At 41.9% G+C, this 22,295-nt stretch overlaps 1 protein-coding gene across 1 annotated transcript in view; it reads left to right on the top strand.

The window, feature by feature from the left end:
- PDE6C (phosphodiesterase 6C) overlaps positions 1 to 22,295 on the top strand; it is a 49,278-nt gene that overhangs the window by 12,914 nt on the left and 14,069 nt on the right. The window contains exons 2-12 of the mRNA XM_077350280.1: positions 13,165 to 13,317; positions 14,202 to 14,291; positions 14,759 to 14,899; positions 15,092 to 15,166; positions 15,250 to 15,314; positions 15,404 to 15,470; positions 16,727 to 16,774; positions 17,753 to 17,902; positions 20,585 to 20,728; positions 20,816 to 20,884; positions 22,121 to 22,267. Coding sequence (XP_077206395.1) covers positions 13,165 to 13,317; positions 14,202 to 14,291; positions 14,759 to 14,899; positions 15,092 to 15,166; positions 15,250 to 15,314; positions 15,404 to 15,470; positions 16,727 to 16,774; positions 17,753 to 17,902; positions 20,585 to 20,728; positions 20,816 to 20,884; positions 22,121 to 22,267 — 1,149 coding nt within the window. The remainder of the gene's footprint in view (positions 1 to 13,164; positions 13,318 to 14,201; positions 14,292 to 14,758; positions 14,900 to 15,091; positions 15,167 to 15,249; positions 15,315 to 15,403; positions 15,471 to 16,726; positions 16,775 to 17,752; positions 17,903 to 20,584; positions 20,729 to 20,815; positions 20,885 to 22,120; positions 22,268 to 22,295) is intronic.

Genomic DNA, 22,295 nt, shown 5'->3' on the forward strand with positions numbered 1-22,295 from the left:
TATACACCCTCAGTAATTTTTACTGATGCTTGATACTGAGCAGCTGTTTTTATCCTCTCCATAGCACAAATGAAGGGCTGAAGCTGATAGAAGAAATAGTTTGCCTAATAAAGGTAAAGGTAAAGATATCCCCTGTGCAAGCACTGGGTCATGTCTGACCCTTGGGGTGACACTCTCTAGCATTTTCATGGCAGACTCAATACGGGGTGGTTTGCCAGTGCCTTCCCTAGTCATTACCGTTTACCCCCCAGCAAGCTGGATACTCATTTTACCGACCTCGGAAGGATGGAAGGCGGAGTCAACCTTGAGCCAGCTGCTGGGATTGAACTCCCAGCCTCATGGGCAGAGCTTTCAGACTGCATGTCTGCTGCCTTACCACTCTGCGCCACAAGAGGCTCATAGCTTGCCTAATATCACCTGGTTAATAGATGATGTAATATTTGAAAAGGGGATTTCCCAGCTCACAGGTCAAAATCTTTTTTCCATTACGCCAAATCATCTCTCCATGCACACTGTACAAGCCATGTGGAAGTTGCCAGGAAATGCTTCAGTGTTATAGTGTTTCCATACACTCTGTATGTGCACACACATGTAAGTATGCATGTAGTACATACAGTCACTCACTCAGAGCCTAACCAAGCTCACAGGATTGTTGTGAGGATGACATGGAGGAACAGTGTGGTGCACTGCTGTGGATCCCCACTGGAGATGAAAATCAGGATATAAGTATCAAATAAATTATGTCATACATTTCCTGAATGTTAAGTTATTGTAATTCCTATGGCATCTGGCATGACTGAGGAGACCTTCTATGCAGTTTGGAAGATCTTCATGATAAACAGTGTTTTAGACCACAACTCTCCATTCTGCACAGAACTACCCCCCTCCCCCCTTTCTGGATTTGTTTCTACTACCAGTTCTAATACAACCAGTTCTCACTTTACAAAACTGGAGTGGTAACACTGTAAGCAGAGCACGTCTGGACATGTTGAAGGTGAGGAGGTAGTGGCTGTGCTAGTACTTTTCTATACAACTAGTCCAAATGTTCCAACAAACTGCTGAAAAGACTTGTACCTAGATAGCTGCTGCCCTACAATAGCTAGATGAGCCATTGACCTGATTCTTATATGAGTTTCATATATTCATTTTGCATAAGTTATCTTTGTATGAAAATACACTGTGCACATCCTGATTGGCCTGTAACGATCCAGGGACAAGAAGCAGCAGGAAGACAGGCTCCGCCCAGGAGGCCTCTGTGCAAATATTATAGACAAAGTGTTAAATATAGAAGCTTGTTCTGTTCAGATATAATGAAACACAGTTACCTCAACCATACATATAGGTAGAGTGTGGACAGAGCGGTAGTTTAATTTCCAGGAGGGTTTAGCTGGAGTTCAGTTGCTTAATGGACTGGGCAATTATAGCTGCGATAAAATTGTGGCAATTATCAGAATCTTGTGAATGGCCATCCAGCAGCATACAAGTACAAGAGTTAACAGACAGAAATTTGAGTTTAGTAGTAGCCCCAAGGTCAATAAGTTCGACTCTGGGTGCAAAGAGGAACAGCGAGGCTAGTATGTGCAGCTGTACGCTCTGAAAATTATATCTGAAACAACATTTCTTAAATATAGGTAGGGTTGTTGACCTTGGGGCTACCATTGAACTCAAATTTCTGTCCATCAAGTTGCTGAGCTCTAACCCTGGAGCAGCAAAAGGTACAAGGACCAATGTTAATTAACAACTTTAAAAATATATATGTATTAATAAAATTCATGTCTTGCCTTTATGATATCCAAATAGCCTTCAAAATTAGCAGTTATACTGCAAGACTATGCCTTGTCTACTCAGAAGTAAGCCCCGCTGATGAAGCATGAAAGAGGAGGTAGAGTTTGGCTCTGGCGGTAAGAAGCAAGACCCAGCCAATATTGATGCTGTGTACCAATTGTTGGGGCAGACCAGGAAAGGGCATATATGGGCCAGCCACACTTTTTAGCTACACCAAGCAGAGAAGGAACCCATCCTTCCTTCTTCTGTTCCAGAGCAGGAACAAACTGATCTCCATCTGGGGGCCAGGTAGGAAGTCTGGCCTGTTTGGGGTTGTAGCCTGCCCTATTTTGAAAGTCAGAGGTCAGAGCAGGGTGGGGGAAATACACAGTACAGCTCAGGTGAGCCCCGGGACACAATTTTGGAAGATGAAGAGATAACTCTCAGACCAGAAGCCTGGGTCTTCATTGACCTGGGACAGGAACCCTTTGAGGCATGCCATATAAGCCTTGCAGCTAGGGGCAGGACATGACACACCTCTCTCAAGGATTAAAGAGGCTTTTGCAAGGAGAAGTATAAGCTGTACCCATGTGATGATTCAAGGCTCAGAGCCAGGATGGCCTCACCATAAAGGTGGCTTCCTTTAAGCTGGGAAATACCTGGTGATTTTGGGGGGCGGGGGGTGGAACCTGGGGAAGGAGAGCTTTGGGGAGGGGAGGGGAGGGACCTCAGCATGGTATAATGCCATACTGTCCACCTTCCAAAGTAGCCATTTTCTCCAGGGGAACTGATCTTGATCATCTTGAGATCAATTGTAATAGCAAGAGCTCTCCAGGCACTTCATGGAGATTGGCAGCCCTTTCTATTGTGATAGGGCCATGATGATGTTGTGTTCTGATTCTGTGCTCTGTCTGTGCCCCATTGATGCTCTGATCTGTTATTGTTTGTAGGGGTTTTATTCTGTTTTAAAAATGGCTCTGCTAGCTTAGTTGACCAGATGTGGCTGGATGTTATTCAACTATGTAACCCCAGGGAGGCTGGCAGTTACATTCCACATGTCTCCTGGGGCCTCTTTGGTTATCTTCTCTGACCTTGAATAGGAGGCACAATGACTCCCTTGCACTATCATGAGCTAGCTATGTTGGGCCTTGTGGGAACAAACCTGGATTTGGTGCCAAGAGGTGCTGAAGGAGGAGGGTTGGGAGCATCTTAAATGTGGATATTTCTGTGTAGCCTCCACTTTTGGCAAAAAGTTTTCATGTGCCTGTTCACTAACACTTTAATACAGAGATTTTCTACAACTGAGAGCTTGACAGGAATGTGACACCTAAAAATTCAGGGTTTCATCCCACCAATTGTTGTATTGCAGTTGAGTCTGCAATGATATTTTGACCTTTGGGCACCAAGGATCCTTAGGAGTGCAGACTTGTAATCTGGTGTGCCAGGTTTGAGTCTGCGCTCCCCCACATACAGCCAGTTGGGTGACCTTGGGCTCGCCACAGCACTAATAAAGCTGGTCTTGACCGAGCAGGAATATCAGGGATCTCTCAGCCTCACCCACCTCATAGGGTGTCTGTTGTGGAGAAAGGAAAGGTAAGGTGACTGTAAGCCGCTTTGAGCCTCCTTCAGGTAGAGAAAAGCAGCATATAAGAACCAATTCTTCTTCTTCTTCTTCTTCTTCTTCTTCTTCTTCTTCTTCTTCTTCTTCTTGAGCAATGCAAATAAGGTTGACCCTTTGATTATCCCAGCATATGGTCCAGTCTCTTTATTCCCCAGCCATGAACACTTAGCATAGCTTATTTTATTTTTAGATGGTGCTTGCAAAAATATAGTTTTGCTATTTGAGTTAAAAGTTTTAAAATGTTTTTATTGTTGGTCTTTAAGGTGATTGACTGATGCTGAAAATCATACTTATGTATTCTGTCTAACAAAATAGAAACAGCTCACTTTAGAGGGTTTTTAATGTTGTGGGAGGAGTGGGAAGCCTGACTACTACGTCTTCAATTTCGTAGCACTCAGTATGTTTTCCAAGGACTATTTTTACTTATGTCCGTATTTCTTAACTCACAGATGAAGAGATAAAGAACCAGAGTTGCCTGGGTATTGGCATTAATTCCTGGCTGTATCTGTATCAAAGTTTCTAGCACCTAACAATATTTATTAATGTACATTTAAGATTTCAAAACAGGAGACAGCATACATTGTAATGCAGCCTTCAGCTACCTGCTTAGCAAAGAAAAACTGTTCATTTCTTTAGTATGAGGCACTAAGTATGAGGCAGACTAGATCTACAGAAAACGGTGCTTTGAATATACAGCACTGCATGTGATTTAAAACTATTTGTTAGAATCTATCTGTTGTGCAAACTTAAATGGACTCCAGGGAATAGTAGAGGACAGGAAGGCCTGGAGGATCATTGTCCATGGGGTCGTGATGGGTCAGACACGACTTCGCACCTAACAACAACATCTGTTGTTGGCACTTTCATTTTGTGATGATCCACTGTGCAATAGTTCTCGGTGGGTCTTTACCCTACAAGTTGAACGAGAAAGGAGTGTGCACTTCTTTATTTGTATGGCCTGCTTAATTTGCACTGTCCATGAGAGATTTATTTTTGGTATTATTTGTTTAATTTCTCCTGCATTTTCTATTATATTTCAGGTAGATTAACCCAATGCTCTCCATTCTGGGTGATTTCAGCATTGGTGCTGAGCACAGTTTGTCAGTAGGGCTTAGAATTATACGTTCAAATTCTCTCTCTCTATCTTAGTGGTTTAACATCCAGCCCATGTTCTGGGAATAGTTGACCTTGTGATGAGGTGTTATGGTGCCACCCTTGACATTAGGGTGGTCAGCAGAAAAATGTCTTATCACTTTAATGAGGATTAATATGTGGAAATGGACAGCTCAAGCTTTTTATGGCATGGAGGTAAATAACATCACCTGTTTAAAAAAAACATCCCATTAAGCCTCTGTTAAAGGGATGGGGCATTTTATTCTCCAGGCACTGGCAACCTTACTTGCCATAGGTAAATCATTACCTGATTAACAGGACAATCCTAAACAGAGCTATGCCCTCCTAAATCCACTGAAGTCAATGAAGCAATGGAATATGCAATATCTGCAGTGTGCATAACTGAGCATAACTGAGCGGAATATAAGGGGTGTCTTGCAGGGGGCATTGCAGGAGATATACATTTAGCATAGATAGGATAGGAACTTCCTGGTGATTTTCAAATTATCTCCCCCAGTGTCCTGCTGGCTCAACAGGAGACTTCCTGCTTCTTTGAGTATACGTTTCCTGCCTCCAGAACAGAAAAAAGAATGACTGCAGATAGCTAGATAGATCTCTGTCTCTGTCTTTCTATACATAGTTGTTTCTTTTCACAATAAAAAACTATTTTATTATTTAAGCTGCCTGGTGCTCCATTCTCTCCACATATTCAAACTCCGCCAACAGCTAGAAAGATGTTACTCTGAGTCTGTTGCTCATTCACTCCAAATGTTCCTTGCTTAGCTGCCAGACAACCTTTAGATATCCTGCTTTACTATGTGTGCCATAAAATAAATCAAAAACCTCCAGTGTGGCTTTTGTGGATTACAGCAAACATTTTAATCTGTGATGTACTTTGTAATCTAGGCATGCCAAGTGACAAAGGCATCAGCATTAGCATCAGGTTTTGACTGGAAAGCAAGTATGAAATGACACTCTGTGCATTAAGAAAAGCTCTCTGATAGACTTCAATGTACAGATGTAATGGTGTCATTGTAAAAAAGACTTATTCACTTCTATTGTGGCTAAAACACAAAATCATAGGTCTGATCTAATGGTTTGTACAGGATTCTGAAGGAAAAAGTTAGAAATACCTAGTTTCTTTCTCCCTAGTTCCAGAATGTTAGTTGCTAATGTTCTGTTATCCAATGGGGTTCCATCCTACCACCAACTTGTGTATCTAATACCAAAGTATGTGGCTCGTACCAATATTGAAAATAGCAAAATCAGGCCACCCAAAGGCATGGCAGATGGTTCTACATATTTAGGGTACTCCTTTATAAACTCACAAGAAAAACAAGAGAACTTCACAAAAGCCTGATGAGGACTGGGCATGCTCCAGGATATGCGAAAAGCTGACAGCAAGTTAAAAGGAGGGAAAGCAGAAGGAGCCAAGGAGATTGGCTTTATTACTTCACTGAGAGTCTATAAATCTTGGAATGGAAAATTTCCAAAAGATTTATCACCAACCCTCCTACTCTTCCTCATAAATCCCCAGCTTGTCCTCTCCAATGTCCATATGAAACAACTGGAAGAATAAATGAGAGATATTGAGTGTAATGTTATTAATATGTTGATGACATACACTTCTTTTTTCCCCTCTCATGTACATAGGATCCAAGGTGCAGATTCTAAACTTACAGATTGGTTCACAGTTAATAAACTGAAAAAGAAAAAGTGATAATTGGCTTCTATGTGATGGAAAGGAAAAGGGTCCAGCTATTATTGATGGGATCATGTTGCCCCTAAAATAACAGATTGCTTGTCCACAAATACTCCTGGATCTAGCTCTGCTTCCAGAAATATAAGTGACAGGTGTGGCCAAGACATCTGAGCTAGCAGCACCCTTCCCTGAGAAAAGGGATCTGACAAGAGGCAACTATCTCACACACTTTGGTAATACCAAGAACAGGCTCTAGTACTTTCAGTGTAGGGTTAGGAAACTACATCTAGTGCAAAAAGCCATGGCCCAACCTCCTCTGATGTGTCACGAGCTACATTCCATGCTTCTTCACCTCTGTGAACAATTCACAATGCAAGAGCATATGCTCTATATGACTTGGGTCTATCACCATACCTAAATCTGTGGGAAAGAATCCACCCATGAAATGAAATTGGTCAAAGCAAGCAGTGAGACTTTCTTGGAAGTTCTATGCATATTTTGGAATTAATTTCAAATTCATCGCATTCAATTCATCAAAGCCAGAGACTGCGTTTTTCTTAGAAGGCAAGAAGGAGAGGAATCATTAACACTTTTTATATTGCTTTCAGAGCTTGTGTCTGTGGCTGATACAGTGCTTTACAAAAAGGCACTTCGAAAATTGCAGCAGCTAGCATGGTATGGTTGCACAAGGGATGGTGCTTTTGGATGACACCACTGCTATTACTTTATTATAACAAGCAGTGTTTGATAGTGATTAGAGTGTTGGATTAAAGCTGAGGTTGGAATCCTCACCCACCCAGGAATCTTCCTGTGTGACCTTCTCACAAGGTGGATGGAATAATATAAACTGGAGGGCAGGGTAGAAAATGCAGTCCAATTTCTCATCACCTATTTGGGCAAGCAGGCATCACCCAGAAACCGGCAAAAGTTTGCATTTATATATTTTATTGCTTTTAAAATGTATATATTGTTTTAAATATTTTATAGATATTTGTAAGTTACAGTGTTTGAAATGTTTTTCTGCCGGGGGGGGGGGGGGGCATGAGCTGGGTGGAAAGGCAGCATAGAAATTTTTCACATAAATAAATATAAATAAATATAAGGATCCATCACGTTAATAGGATCCATGAATAGTATCTGTCATGCTTAGACATTACTTATTGGAAATCTGGTAAACCATTCTTCAAAAAGCATCCTTAATGTGTTACTGAAACCAAAACTCTCATCCACTGGTTTGGAAACGCATGAATTTAATTTGATTTAGTTCCATTAAACTGAATGGGCTTTATATCATAAGCCTAAATCCACTATACAGGAGTAAGTACAGCTGATGATGATGACAGTCTTTTCAGAGTCTTTCAGAATTAGATTTTTTTCTCCTGGTTTTGCATTTTTAGAAAACTGGGCAGATAATGGTCAGTATTCCATTGACCTTTTAATATACTTAACAGGTAAAATAATTTGCTTCAGTTTAGAAAACAGCTCGGATTGAGGTTAGCCTCGAATTTGTAACACTTGCTATATGTTTAAAAGGGTTCATTGTCATACCACTCAGTGGATTTATTTAGTCTGAGATCAAGAAAAAAAAACAGAATGGAAAGCCTCATAGATGGTTATTTCCTCTCTCTGGGTATATAGAAAAGTGAATGGTAATAACATACAGCAGCTATAACTAATTAGGAGGTAAATGTAAAGTGCTTTCAAAGCAATTCTAAGCAGCTCTACTCAGAAGGAAGTGCTATTTTAGTCAATGGGGCTTAGGAAGGTGTTCTCAGGACTGCAGCTTTTGCCTGTTCAAGGAATTAATAACAGTAACAATTATTTTATAATTATTTTCAACATAATACAGATGTGCCTTTCAACTCCTATTGATGGAAGCAGTTATGGTACCTGGTTTGATTAACAGAGGGAGGACAAGAGGAAAATTAGTGTTTCCTCAACCTCACAGGCTTCCACGGTTTCGGCATAGTAGTTAAGAACAGGGGTCACTAATCTGGAAAGTCAGGTTTGTTCTCACAGAACAGTCCTCTCAGAGCTCTCTCAGTCCCACCTACCTCATAGGGTGTCTGTTGCGGGGAGAGGAAGAAAAGGCGATTATAAGCTGCTCTGAGACTCCTTTGGGTAGTAAAAAGCCAGGTATAAAAAACAAGTGTTCTTTTTCATCTTCTAACTAGGGGATATTGGCAAAGGAAAATACAACTTCAAAGAGCTCCCCAGACCCTCTAATTACCTTTTGCAGGTCACAAGAATGCAAAATAAGTATGGGAACTATACAATGAGGTGGTATAGCCGGTAATTAAAGCAGGACGCAATATATAAAAACTCAAGGAAACACAGATTAAAGTAGAAACAAGAGAGGTACTTTCCCCTGGCTTAATGGGGTGGCTGTGCTGCTCTGCTGGTGGAGATCTAGGTCTCCATAGGTTGTAGCTCTGCTTTAGGGCAACAATTCTTCCTACAGGGTAGTACTTCTCGAAAACTCTCTGCTCTTTCTCTTGTCTCATCCACTTCCTATGGCTCTTCCACTCACACAAAACCTATCCATCCGCTGGAGGGGAAACATGTCCATAGACCTATATAAATAACTAGTAATCAAGCCCGCTGCAGCTAAATGCAGCGGGCGCTAGACCACGGAGCCTCCGCAGCCATGCGGAGAGTGGCTGCCGGGGCTCCTTGTGGCTGATGCTGCAAGAGGCGCTTTGCGCCTCTCGCAGCATCAGCCCGTCGGGCAGGGAGCCCCCGGCAGCCGCGCTCTGCGCGGCTGCCGGGGGCTCCCTTGCCGGCGGCCTGACGCGTCGGAGGTGCTTCGCGCCTCCCGACGCATCAGGCCGCCCTCAAGGAAGCAACTGCAAGCCGCACTCCGCGCGGCTCGCAGTTGCTTCCTTCAGCAGCCTAGGAATCGGCCGGGCCAATCGGCAGGCGCTTCACGCCTGCCAATTGGCCCGGTCGATGGTCTGTCAGGAGGAAGGGGCCAATTAGGCCCCTTCCTCATCACGGACAAAGCCCTCCGCCTGAGGGCTTAACGAATTATTTAGTCCGCGGCGCCCACGGCGCTGCAGGCGTATTAAGGATAGTAAAAAGAGAAACATATGTTGGTCCTCAAAATTCTCAAAACTGTCCCTCAGGGTTTGGGATGGTCTGACCCTCTCCCCCTGCATTACATTTGCTTCCCCTTTTTCTACAGTAACCTGAGCGACCTTCTCTCCCAAGGCTGGTGGTGATGATCTGGTCTCCACAGAGACACATTTTCCTTCCTACCTCTTTCTAGGGATTGGCTGCCTGTTACCATGTTAACTGAATAATGGCCACCATTACCTTCTCACTAGCTGGTGCTTTTGGAACAGGTTTGGAGGTCTCTGCTTGTAACTGAGGATAGGCAGCCCTCAAGTGGTCTGTCCCTCCACAGTTCAAGCATTTTTGAACTTGGGGGCAGTTCAGCTCATCTGTTAGCTGAGTCTGGAGCATTCTTAATCTCTGTCTGAGCAGAAGTTCCCTCCCTTTTGGGTTGAGAATCCACCCCCCCCTTTGGAACCATTTCCCTTCCTTGCCCAGCAGAGAGGTCCTCCAGCCCAATCCCCTGCCTTAGCACCAGTGGGGGGGGGGGTTGGAATAAAATCAGTCTAACACCATTAACTGGGGGGAAAAGTCTCAGAATTCCTTGCGTTTTGTTCTTCCGCTGATCTCCTCCCCATTTCACTTATTTTCACAACATACTCAGAATATGTTTTGCACTGCTGCGAGGTTAAGCCCAGACACTCCTTTTGAAAATTATCAGTCCCCACTTTGAACCTTAAAAAAACCTGTGAAGTCTTTAAAATGTATTCTCCCTTTGCCCCTAGGCATGCTATGGTAGACAGCATCTAGCTCCCCAGCAAGGATGCTACAAAGATAGGACATGTAGTCTGCTTCTGCACTTACCCACTGCATAAATACTTTTTCAGAATTTGAAAGATATACTGAGAGGTCTTGTGTGGAATAAAATCTTTGGGGGTAACTTTTATTTTCTTCAGACTGCAGGTGCATCCTCTCAAGGTCGTGTCCCCACTGCTCCTCTTGCATCCTTCACTGCTGCTCTTACTGTATCCTCCCCCCTTCTTTCCTACAGATTTTGCTATCCCTCCAGAGTCCTTCCCTCTCAACCCTCTGGGAGTCCCTCTCTGCCTTCTGCTGCTCCTCTTGCAATTTTAGCTTCTGTATTTCTATCTCCTTCTCGGCATGCAGATGCAACATCTCCAGCTCTAGTTCTCAGAGACTGATCTCATCCTGCTGGCTTGGGTGCTCAGCAGCCTTGCCCCTCTTGGCTCACCACAGCTTAGCAGGACAGCCTTTGTCTTATCAACAGTCTTGCTCTCATAATCTACATGCTGCTCCTGGCATTCTTCCTGCAGCTCTTGCTTTGCCAGCTTAAGTATTCTCAATTGCTCTGTGAACTCTATTTTAGCTAGTCTAATCACACCCTGCTCCAGTTGACCCAAAAAAAAAAAAAAGCCGCACACACCAACCATCTGTCACTGTCTTTGCATTTGTATTGCCAAATTCACAATCCCTGGGCAATCAAGTTATTTGTTTGTCCTTGTCCCACCATTCCCAAAGTTGTCGCAGAACATGCCTGCTTTGGATTGCAGGCCCTATTCCACCCAGCCCACTCTAAGAGGTTCCCAGCTCCTGGGTAAAAATACAATCCTTCTGTCCCTCTCTCTAAACATGCCTTATCAGATGTTAAAATATAAAATAGCTTTAAAAATTGCAGGTCTCTGCCTGATTCCTATTACCTTAAAGCTTGCTCCAGTTCTTGAGGCCAATGGTCACCTGCTCCAGACCTCGGGTAAGAGCTCTCTCCCTCAGATGAATTTCACATGAAAGAGCATTTCTTCCTTCTTCTCCTGAGTTTTATCATCTCTTTTCCCCACCCATTGGCCAGGTCAGCTCATCTCCAGGAATTCCTTCCTGGAGATTATACCTAGAGCAGCCTTTCTCAATTTTTTTACCATTGAGAAACTCCTGAAACATTATCCAGGCTTCTTCAAGAAACCCCAGAAGTGGTGTGATCATGCAGAATATGGCTTGAAAGCATAGCTGTGTACATGCACCCCCCCCTCTTCCCCTTCAGATCCATCACTGGCCATCTTGGGGAGGGGCAGGTTGATATGACTATATGGTCATACCTCCAATAAATGTTTAACAAATTTAAAATATATATATATATTAAAATTAATTAACTCCCATCCATTCAGGAAATCCTTTTAGTGCCATCAAGTTTTCATGAAACTCTTGTTGGGAAAGCTTGACCTAGAGGTTGTCTTGTCCAAAGTCCTCCAGACCTCTATGTCTGCTTGGAAAACTTGGGGGAGGGATTTTTTTTTTTACTATTCCATTGCCTTTAGCTAGGCCTATCAACATTTGTATAAAGGTGATTTGAAATGAGCCTAGATAACCACTGCCCAAACCTTCCTCTCCTGTCCAGAGAAGCAAAACCACCAAAATGCTAATTTCAAATCCCACAGAAAAAAATCATTTATTCACAACCTTCTTTGAGTCAATGGAGGATTTCAGTGGATATCTGGCCTACAAATGGATATCAATTTTATATTATTTTAACAGTCCTCACTTCTATAGAATCCTGGTATTTTTAATGTAATAAGCTTGTAATAAGCTTTTTTAGAAGTACCCTTTTGAAGCCCCTTGGACTCATGAAACTAGTTGTACAGTTCTTTTAATTCTGAACTATATTTATAACATTTCTAGTGTAAAATGAAGACCTGAAAATAAAGTCTCAACCAGGTAAGGTTTAATTTCTATTTTGGGAGACAGAATGCCTCATCTCTATCAGCTGTTGTATGTAAGGTTGGGTCATACTTACATCTTTTGACTAATGGTTCATCAAAAAGGGCTTCCATATGCCCTCAAAGCACTAACCCTTTTCATGGAGTCAGGAAACAAATTTAACCACAGTCACCTAAGTATAAAATAATTTAGTTTTTAGAAATCGAGTTCTATATACATCTGACAGTCTTTTCGCCCCTTAGTTAATCTGGAGTTTACTCAAGAAATTTCCCTCATAGTATTCTGAAAGTAGAATGTTAGCTCACTCAGGGTAAAAATATATAGACCTTGAAATAGACAGTGGTCACACGAGACCTGTGCTAAAGCCTGCTATAATTTCAGGTGCATGTATACGTTTTGTATATATCTGAACGCAAGTATTTTGATACCACTTCTCAGATCTTCATTTCTGCATAATGCCTGCTGAGTTAGACAATCACTGCTACATGCTTATGCAAGATTCACATGTGATTTTTTTTTCTTGCATGCATGAGCATCGAAAAATACAATATTTTAAAAAGTTTCACCCTTCTAAGCCCACTTACTTCAATGGACTCATTAGGGTAGCCTTTCTCAACTATTTTTACCATTAAGAAAGCCCTAAAACATTCTTCAGGCTTCAAGAAACCCCAGAAGTGGCACGATAATGCAGAATACGGCTCGGTATGCAGAGTATAGCTGTGTACACAGCCACCTGGGGTGCCTCCCTTCCCACCCCCTCCAGGCCCATCACTGGCTATTTTGGGAGGGTGGTCAAGTTGACATATATGGTCATGTCACCCGATAAATGGTTAACAAATTTTGAAAATATATTAAAAATAATTACCTCCCACCCATTTGAGAAACCCTTCCAGGGCAGTCAAGAAACCCCAGGGTGTCATGAAACCATGGTTGAGAAAGCCTGCATTAGGTTATAATTCTATTTAGGATGGCATTGTAATACAACTGATAAATGAACTAGCAACTTGTCATTTGGGCCAGAACATTTACTCCTATTCAGTTTTCCATTCTGAAGAAAATGTGTCAGGGTGACTATGAGACCAAACAGCACTGTGTGAATTCAAAGAGGCATTTCAATTTGTAATAATATTGTAAATATATATATTTTTAAAAACTAATGTATTATTCCTGTTTGTTTCAGAATGATCATTTTTGTGACTTTGTGGACAAGCAAACTGGCTTCAAAACTGTCAACATGTTGACCACTGTGATTATGCATGGCAAGGAAGTCCTTGCTGTGATTATGGCAATTAATAAGAAAAATGGCCCTGAATTCACTAAAGCAGATGAAGAGGTAAGATTTCTTTTAAGGAACACAGTAGTTTGACAATGTGTTGGATCCAGTACAAATTGCCAGTGGCAAAAGGAGGAGGGAGATCTTTAAAAATGTCTTCCTCTCACTGCAGGAGCCCATCTCCTTACTCATGTTGTTTTGGGAGTCCTCTGTCCACTTGAGCAGCATTTGTAGAGCTACAGCAGAAGTGGGAAAGTGGGGCAGTCCCCCTCTGCTGATAAAGATCCCTTCTATCAGCAAAAGTTTTCCAGGGGTGCCAAGACAAATTGAAGGAATAAGTAGGCAATAGCTACTGGTTTGGGAGTACCTGAAACTGTAGCATTACTGAAGCTTATTGGATACACGCCCACGGGCAACCATATCTAAGCTGCTCCAATAATTCCAACAAAAAGTGTGATATAAATAGTGGTTGAATATGCAAGATCTATACTGTGCATGATTCAAAAACTATTCAAAAGAATAGTTAGAATAGGAACTTCCTGATTTTTCCCCAAAAATAATCTCCTCCAGTGTCCTGATTAGCTCATTTGGAGACTTACTGCTCTTTGAGCATACTTCTTCCCTGCTTGCCTTCACAACAAACTGAATGAATGCAGGTTTCTCTCTCCTTTCTATCTTTACAAAGTTGTTTCTCTCCATAATACAACTATTTTATTCTTTTAAGCAGCTTGGTGCTTTTCTCCTCTTTGCATATTTAAACTCAGCCAACAAATCTAAATAAATCTGTCAATACCCAACAAACATTATTTACACTTAAATCACATCGACTTCAGCATATGTTTGACTTTCTCACTTGAAATAATGAAATCTGAAGTGCTTGACTTTGGCTGGCTCATGTCCATGATCTTGTCTTATACTTGACTTTTTCATGTTTCTCACTGCAGGTTTTCAAGAAATATATTAATTTTATTACACTTGCTTTTAAACAACACCACACTTCATACTTGTACAATCTTGAATCCAGAAAAAGTCAGGTAAAGTACTATTTATTAACCTGCCTAAATGCAAGGCCAGTAAATATCCCATTGTTTAGCATTCAATTTGTTGCTATAATTAATGCTTTAAAAGCAGTGGTGATGACAGTGGAAAGTGCCATAAAGTCACCACTGACTTAGGGCAATCCACGTAGGGTTTTCAAGGCAAGAGATGGACTGGGGAGGTTAACCATTGCCTGCTTGGGCAGAGCAAACCTGGCCTTCTTTGTAGTCTTCCATCCAAAGACTAATCAGGAATAACCTTGCTTAGCTTCCAAGATCTGATAACATCTGGCTACCCTTGGCCATACAGGTCAAGGTACTTCAACAATTCCATAGTAAAAATAAGATTGCCTGTGCCAATTTTTTCTTACAATTTTTGGGGTTCTTCCTGTAGTGTCATTACTGCTCCATCTCTTTAACGGCAAACATTTTAAGATTGTTTTCATTTCCTCTTTCTTACACAGATGCTCTTGTGTTCTGCTAACAAAGTATTTGAGGAGCTTACGGATATTGAGCGACAGTTTCACAAAGCATTGTATACTATCCGGACATATTTGAACTGTGAAAGATACTCCGTTGGTCTTCTGGACATGACCAAAGAGAAGGTCACCATCATTTTATTTACTATTAAAAAATAAAGTACCTCTAAATGGTAACTAAGACTTAATCCTGCACATAGTTGACTTCATAGGATCTGAGGTCAAATCTACTGCCCATTCCTAGCAGAATTTTGAAGCCATTTTTCAAGCCTACCATTCTATGAGAATTCTCACTAATTCCTTTTTCCTTATGTCTAGGAGTTCTATGATGAATGGCCAGTGAAACTAGGAGAAGCAGAACCTTACAAAGGACCAAAAACACCCGATGGCCGAGTGAGTGTCCTCTTTTTAAATTACCATTTTCAGAACATGTTTTGCTTACAGGCTATTACATTGTTTTCTCCACTTGCATTTAGGAAGTCAACTTTTATAAGATAATTGATTATATTTTACACGGAAAAGAAGAAATCAAAGTCATTCCGTGAGTATTTATTGGTTCATCTGCTCCATCATAACTAATTGTGTATGTTCTGATTGGAGGTTCTCATATTACCTATTCTCTTCTTGAAGGACACCACCTGCTGACCACTGGTGTTTGTGTAGTGGGTTGCCAACTTATGTCGCTGAAAACGGATTTGTAAGTTTCATGTTTCATTTTTCTTGAACTGAGTATATGAGTGTGTGTATATTCGTGTGTGTATGTGTGTTTTAATTTAAAAGTTTCCTCCTCCAATGGGCCCAGGATGGAAGGTCTCCTACTGTACTGGGAGATCTCCCCCCCACCCAATGATCTTCTCATCAAATTGCAAACTCAAGCAAGATACAGGTTAAAACAATAGAAATAATAAAATTCCCACAATAAAGCACAAAATACAGACCATTATCAGACTTAACACTCCTGTTTTCATGGCAATATTCAGCCATAAGGGCTCAGACTTCTGTAATGGGACCAATAGGCATCTTCCGTGCAATGACCGCACTTTGGATGTGACATGGAAGTGACATCATTGTGCTAGTGGTGTCCCTCTAGCATTCATTCAAAACTCTATGGTTTAACCATGGATTTTTTTAAATGACTGCTAAAGAATCAACTGCCATAATGGCATAACTTCTGGGTCATTCCCACTGTCCACTTGGACAGCAGTGAGCAACATGAGATGCAGGCAGAAGGTCCCTCACCCCAGCAGGAACCTGGCTATCTTGGTTCAATATAGTCCCCTCTAAGCCTTTTCAGAATTTTTTCAGAAAAGAACTGCATTACACCTTGGGCAGAGGCAGGATAGCTACAAGTTCTCTTGGCAGCCCATTCCAAAGTACTGGAGCATCCAATCAAAGAGCCCTGGAATTAGGACTATTGCCCTCCAGAGGCAGTCTGGAGACCTCCCAGAATTGCAACTGATCTCCATGCTACAGGGATCAGTTCCCCTAAAGCATGGGTGGCCAAACTGTGGCACTCCAAATTTCCATGGACTACAATTACCATGATCCCCTGCCATGACGATGCTGGCAGTGATACATAATTGTAATCCATAGACATCAGGAGAACCACAATTTGGCTATCCCTGACCTACAGGAAATGGAAGCCTTGGGCTGGGGTGGGTTTTATTGCATCACTTCCCTTCTCAGCTCCTTTCCTTCCCCAAACTCTACCTTGCCCATTCTCCACCTCAAATTTTCTAGAATTTCCTAATCTGGAGTAGGCAACCAAACCTGGAATGGGCCATGACTGTATAAAAGGAAATAATGCAAGCGACTAGCACTTACAATCTGGGCACCAGTCATCAACAATTGGCATGAGACATCTTGATCATTCCTGCTTCTGGACAGTCTAGGAGGGTCAGTGTATGTATGTGTGCAGAGGCTTCTCTTTATTGCATGTCTTTCCTTCCATAGATTTGTAATATGATGGATGCACCTTCAGATGACTACTTCAGTTTTCAGGTAACATCGTTTCCTATATCCTGATAGTATGCTTGCAGCAGAATGTGTGAGCAGTAAGTAGGGTTGCCAAAGTACTTCCAGGTGGTCATTTTAGAGTGAAAGAAATGCTTCTCAGGAGGATGGATAGTCTATTACTTCATCTTGACTGACTGGCACTTTTTTGACCTCATTTGCAACGAATTAATCTTCTTGTTATGGTTAGTGCCATCATTGCTATACTAGGTGGATTTGGCTATCTTACAGTGTCATTGACGGCAATTTGATCAGGCCCTTGCTCTGAATTACCATTGTTTACCACCCTAGTAAGACCATCGAGTAGTCAAATTTGAATTGTGACATCAATCATGAGGAAAAGACTGATTTGAACAAAGAAATAGTTTAAAGAAGCAGTTGATTTGGTATTGCTGTTATTATTTGAATATAAAACACCCTGAGGGGATACAGTCTGAAAACATGCCAGTCCAGTTAACAAGTGCTGGACGACTGCATGCACTTGTAATTAGCTTGTAATATGGTAGAAATAACCACCACATCTTTTAAAAAAAGAAAGAAAATGCACCAGTGGGACAAGCACAGGGGAATGCTTTTGCCCTCTTTTGAAAACAACCCCACCCCAACTTATTACATAGGGGTTTGTGGATGGAGGAGTGTTTGTGAATTACTCTCACCCCATTTCAGTTCAGATGCAGTTGCAAACATTCATATTTAAGAATTTCTTTACTAAAAATAACTCTTAGAGAACAATCCTGCAAAAGTTAAGCAATTTTGGTCCCATGGATTTCATAGTGGGGGAGCATGAACTCATTGAACCCAAAACAACTTAAAAGGGTTTGCACTTAGTTGGATCATTACATTTTCCTCCTCCACCAGCCCCAGGGTGCAAATGTTGAGTCTTGTAACTATAACACAAACACCCATGCTTGTATTTCTCTTTTTAAGTAAGTATGTAACACTGCCTATTCTTTTACTGTTCTGCAGAAAGAACCTTTTGATGAGACAGGCTGGGTTGTCAAAAATGTCCTGTCTTTGCCCATTGTCAACAAAAAAGAAGAAATTGTTGGTGTGGCTACATTTTACAACAGGAAAGATGGCAGACCATTTGATGAATATGATGAACAGCTTACTGAAGTAAGGCTGAAAGTGTACTGATATTGCCAAGTTGCCGTGGAGAAAGAAATAGCTTTCAATAGGTTCATCAGCATATTGCAACAGGTGCCAATTAAGGCTACCCTTGTATGCTGGAGGTCTAGTATGTTAGTATAATCAGAATTAAAATGTTAAAATATTATTTTACAGTTCCTTTAGTATCTCATAAGCGGGTATATTGATGTTTTGATAATATCACAGGTATTTAAATGCCATCAGCTAATGGTTAAAAGGCAAGTGGTTGCTCCATTAAAATTCTTTGACAGTACTAACTGTGAAATATTTTGATATCAAATATTTGCATTGGTGTTATCAGCATTTAAAACTGTTGTATAGCCAGCAAGGCAGTGTATGTCATGATGACTGTCATATAACCCCATCTATCCCAAGCACTTAAGGCCCTGTCATTGCATGTGGAAGGTGTCGGGTTCAATCCTTGACATCTCTAGTAACAAGGGTCAAGTGGAGTATCTCCAATTACAAGGTTCATGTGAAAGATCTTGACTGGAGAACCGAGGGAACAGCTGACACTTCAACTTGATTAGGGGTCGCCAAACTGTGGCTCTTCAGGGGTTCAGGGTAATTGTCGTCCATGGATATCTGGAGAGCCACAGTTTGGCCACCCCTGAACTAGACCTTGATAGACTAGTGGTCCAATTCAGTATAACAACTGTTTTAGGAATGTGATGTGAAGGTCGTTTTTATTAACATAATCTCCCCATCAAGGATGACCAATGGGAACATCTGAAATGAGCCAATATCAAGGACCGGAAAAGTGTTAATTATGGTTTTAAGTGTTTCAATGATTAAAGTAACAAGATGATTGTTAGTATAAACTATATTTTTGTATTTTGAATACAATTTTTGTATTGTAAGAGCGATATATAAATTCAATTTGTTATTAGTAATAGTAATAGTCTGACTTATTTATGAAAAACATTCCCATTAATATTTTTATGAAACCTGAAGAATAACAAGCCATTCCTTCAGTCCTAAACAGAAATCACATGCAGTACTACATTTCCAGCTGTGTGAGCTTAGTAACTATTATTATCAGATAAGAGACCATGAATGGATGGACAGGCTGTCTTGTAGTCTTAAGGAGAACTATACTAGTAGCATTAAGTTGCTCCTATTGAATGTGAATTTTTGTCAGATCCAGGCGGCTTCCTGACAGAGAGTGGGTGACATATTGTATTTATCTATCTATCTATCTATCTATCTATCTATCTATCTATCTATCTATCTATCTATCTATTTATTTATTTATTAAACTTTTATACCGCCGTTCCCTTAGGCTCACGGCGGTTTACAAGATAAAAATTGCAATAAAACCCATAGTTAAAACCATTAAAACCAATCCACAATATCAACGTTATCAACGTTAGGCAACAGGCGAGCACTAACTAACCCCACTAAACCCCCCCCCAACCTCTCTACGTTAGCCGAGGGACATCAGGTTGCTAATACTGAAGGGAAAGGTAAAGGTATCCCCTGTGCAAGCACTGAGTCATGTCTGACCCTTTGGGTGACGCCCTCTAGCGTTTTCATGGCAGACTCAATACGGGGTGGTTTGCCAGTGCCTTCCCCAGTCATTACCGTTTACCCCCCCAGCAAGCTCGGTACTCATTTTACCGACCTCGGAAGGATGGAAGGCTGAGTCAACCTTGAGCCGGCTGCTGGGATTGAACTCCCAGCCTCATGGGCAAAGCTTTCAGACTACTGCCTTACCACTCTGCACCACAAGAGGCTCAATACTATAATACTGTAATATGGGAGTGAGTCAATCAGATCATTCAGATGAACCCATGGAGCCCAGATCTAATGTCAGGACCAACCGCCCTGGCCTCAACCATATGCCTGTAGCTGTTTACATACGATTGACACTGTTGACAACCGTCACATATGTCAAAATTATTTTAAATGTTACTACCTCATTATTATAATCACTGAAAAACAACAGGAAGCCTGGGTAAACGAGTTAAGTTGTAGCAGACTTCAGAAATTTCTAGATGTAAGGCATTCAGTTATGTCCATATTCCAAATGAAACCACCCTTGCTATGTGCTTCCTAGATTACCTGTGGAATGGCTGATGCTGATATCCAGAACATTACAATCTCCAGGGAAGTTGGCTGTCAAGTTGCAGCCAAGTCATGGCAACCCTGTTCCAAGGGCATTCCCAGCATGAGATGAGCAGAGGTGGTTTGCCATCACCTTCCTCGGCCTGACAACCTCCACCTTCCTTATTTATCTGGTAGTCTCCCAACAAAGAACTAACCCCTGGATGACCCAGCTTAGCTTCCAGGTTCTGACGAGCTCAGGCTAAGCAGGGCTATTCAGGCCACAGCCATAAACAGGAACTTGTAATTGCATTAAGAACAACATTTTTCATATGTGTATGAAAGACGTAACCGCTTATCAATTATCATTTAGAGCACATCTTTTCATTGCCCTAAATCAAGGGTAGGCAAACTGTGGCCCTTCAGATGTCCATGGACTACAAGTCCCATGAGCCCTTGCTAGCATTTGCTGGCAGGGGATCATGTAGTGCATGGACATATGGAGGGCTACAGTTTGCCCACCCCTGTTCTAAATGAAAACTTCATTACATATATGTAGAATTGAGGTACATAAGTAATCACAGTTCTTTGCCCTTTTTTCAGATGTTAACCCAGTTCCTTGGATGGTCTGTTTTAAATACAGACACATATGAGAAAATGAATAAGCTTGAAAACAGGAAGGACATTGCTCAGGAGATGCTGATGTACCAGACAAAGGCCACACCTGATGAAATTGAGTCCATATTGGTGAGTATCTTTGTGCTTCTACAGCACTTAGAGATGCCTGACTCTGACTGCTGGATCAAATCGCTGTTGTTTTTTCTTCTGTTCTAGCCATACAGGGAAAAACTGGAAGAAGAATGCATTGATGATTGTGACGAGAAAGAACTTCTCAAAATTCTGGTGCGTAGCAAAATACGAATAAATCATCATTATCCGACAATGTTAAAAGAGTTCACATTTTACAGGAATTAAATGTATGCTTTGGGTATATGAGAGAGGAGAGGCAAACCAGATGCAGTGGGGGGGGGGATGGGATTTTCTTTTCCCCTTAAGTTCCACTTGAGAACCAGTTTGATGTAGCAGTTAGGGGAGGTGGCCTCTAATCTTGAGAGCCAGGTTTGATTCCCCACTCCTCCACATGCAGCCAGCCAATTGATCTTGGGCCTGTTAACATTCTCTCAGAGCTCTCTCAGCCTCACCTACCTCACAAGTTGTCTGTTGTGGGGAGAGGAAGGGAAGGTGATTGTAAGTCGCACTGTAGGTCGAAGCCAGGTCTACTTCCCTGGGGCCAGGGACCGCAAGCAGATTAGCACCTGCAGAGCGAAGAACCCTGAGGGGGGCATGAGGGAACAAGTGGTCCCTCAGATAGGCAGGGCCCAAGCCACAGATGACCTTGAAGTTAATACCAGAACCTTGAATCTGATCTGGGCCACAACTGGCAACCAATGCAGCTGCCTCAGCACAGGCTGGATATGGGCCCTCTAAAATGTACCTGTGAGGGCCCTAGCAACTGTGTTTTGTACCAGCTGTAATTTCCAGGTCAAAGACAAGGGCAGGCCCACTTAGAGCGAGTTACAGAAGTCTAATCTGGAGGTAACCGTTGCATGCATCACTGTAGCCAGACAGGCAACACTTCCTCTGGAGAAAATGGCTGTTTTGGAGGGGGGAGTCCATAGCATTCTACTCCACTGAGGTCCCTCCCTGCCCCAAATCCCACCCACTCCCAGCTCCACCCCCAAAGTCTCCCAGTATTTCCCAACCCAGATCTGGCAAACATGAACCCTTATAGAGCTGTTTAGGTATATAGCGTGGCAAACTGGAACCTCCAGACTGATCTAACTGCGCATCAGTTCCTCCAAATGCTTTCAAACCCGCCAGGAAGCTACAGCTATACAAACTCAAACATTTATATCTCTCCCCTTTTAAAAATATTTTGTAAGTATTAAGAAGCTTAGTGTACAATACTAATATTGCTGGAAGCGTTGCTTTGAAGCATGAGAGCTCTCTGTGCCCCCAGTTGGTGTTCTGCCTAAACGGTTGGCAAGGCAATGCACCCACATGCAAAAATGAAAGCCACTAAATGATTGCGCCTAATCTCTGTTGTGTGTCAGAATGGTTTTGTTTGTTCCTCAACAGAGGGAGGAATTGCCCGAACCAAAGGAAGTGGAACTTTATGAATTTCGTTTCAGCGACTTCCCCGTTGATGAATTTGACTTGATCAAGTGCGGGATACGGCTATTCTTTGAGTTAAATATTGTAGAAAAGTTCAAAGTTCCAGCACAGGTCAGATTTATTGTGCCTTATTTTCATA

Source organism: Paroedura picta, chromosome 8 (genome assembly GCF_049243985.1).
Source record: "Paroedura picta isolate Pp20150507F chromosome 8, Ppicta_v3.0, whole genome shotgun sequence".
Taxonomy (NCBI): domain Eukaryota; kingdom Metazoa; phylum Chordata; class Lepidosauria; order Squamata; family Gekkonidae; genus Paroedura; species Paroedura picta.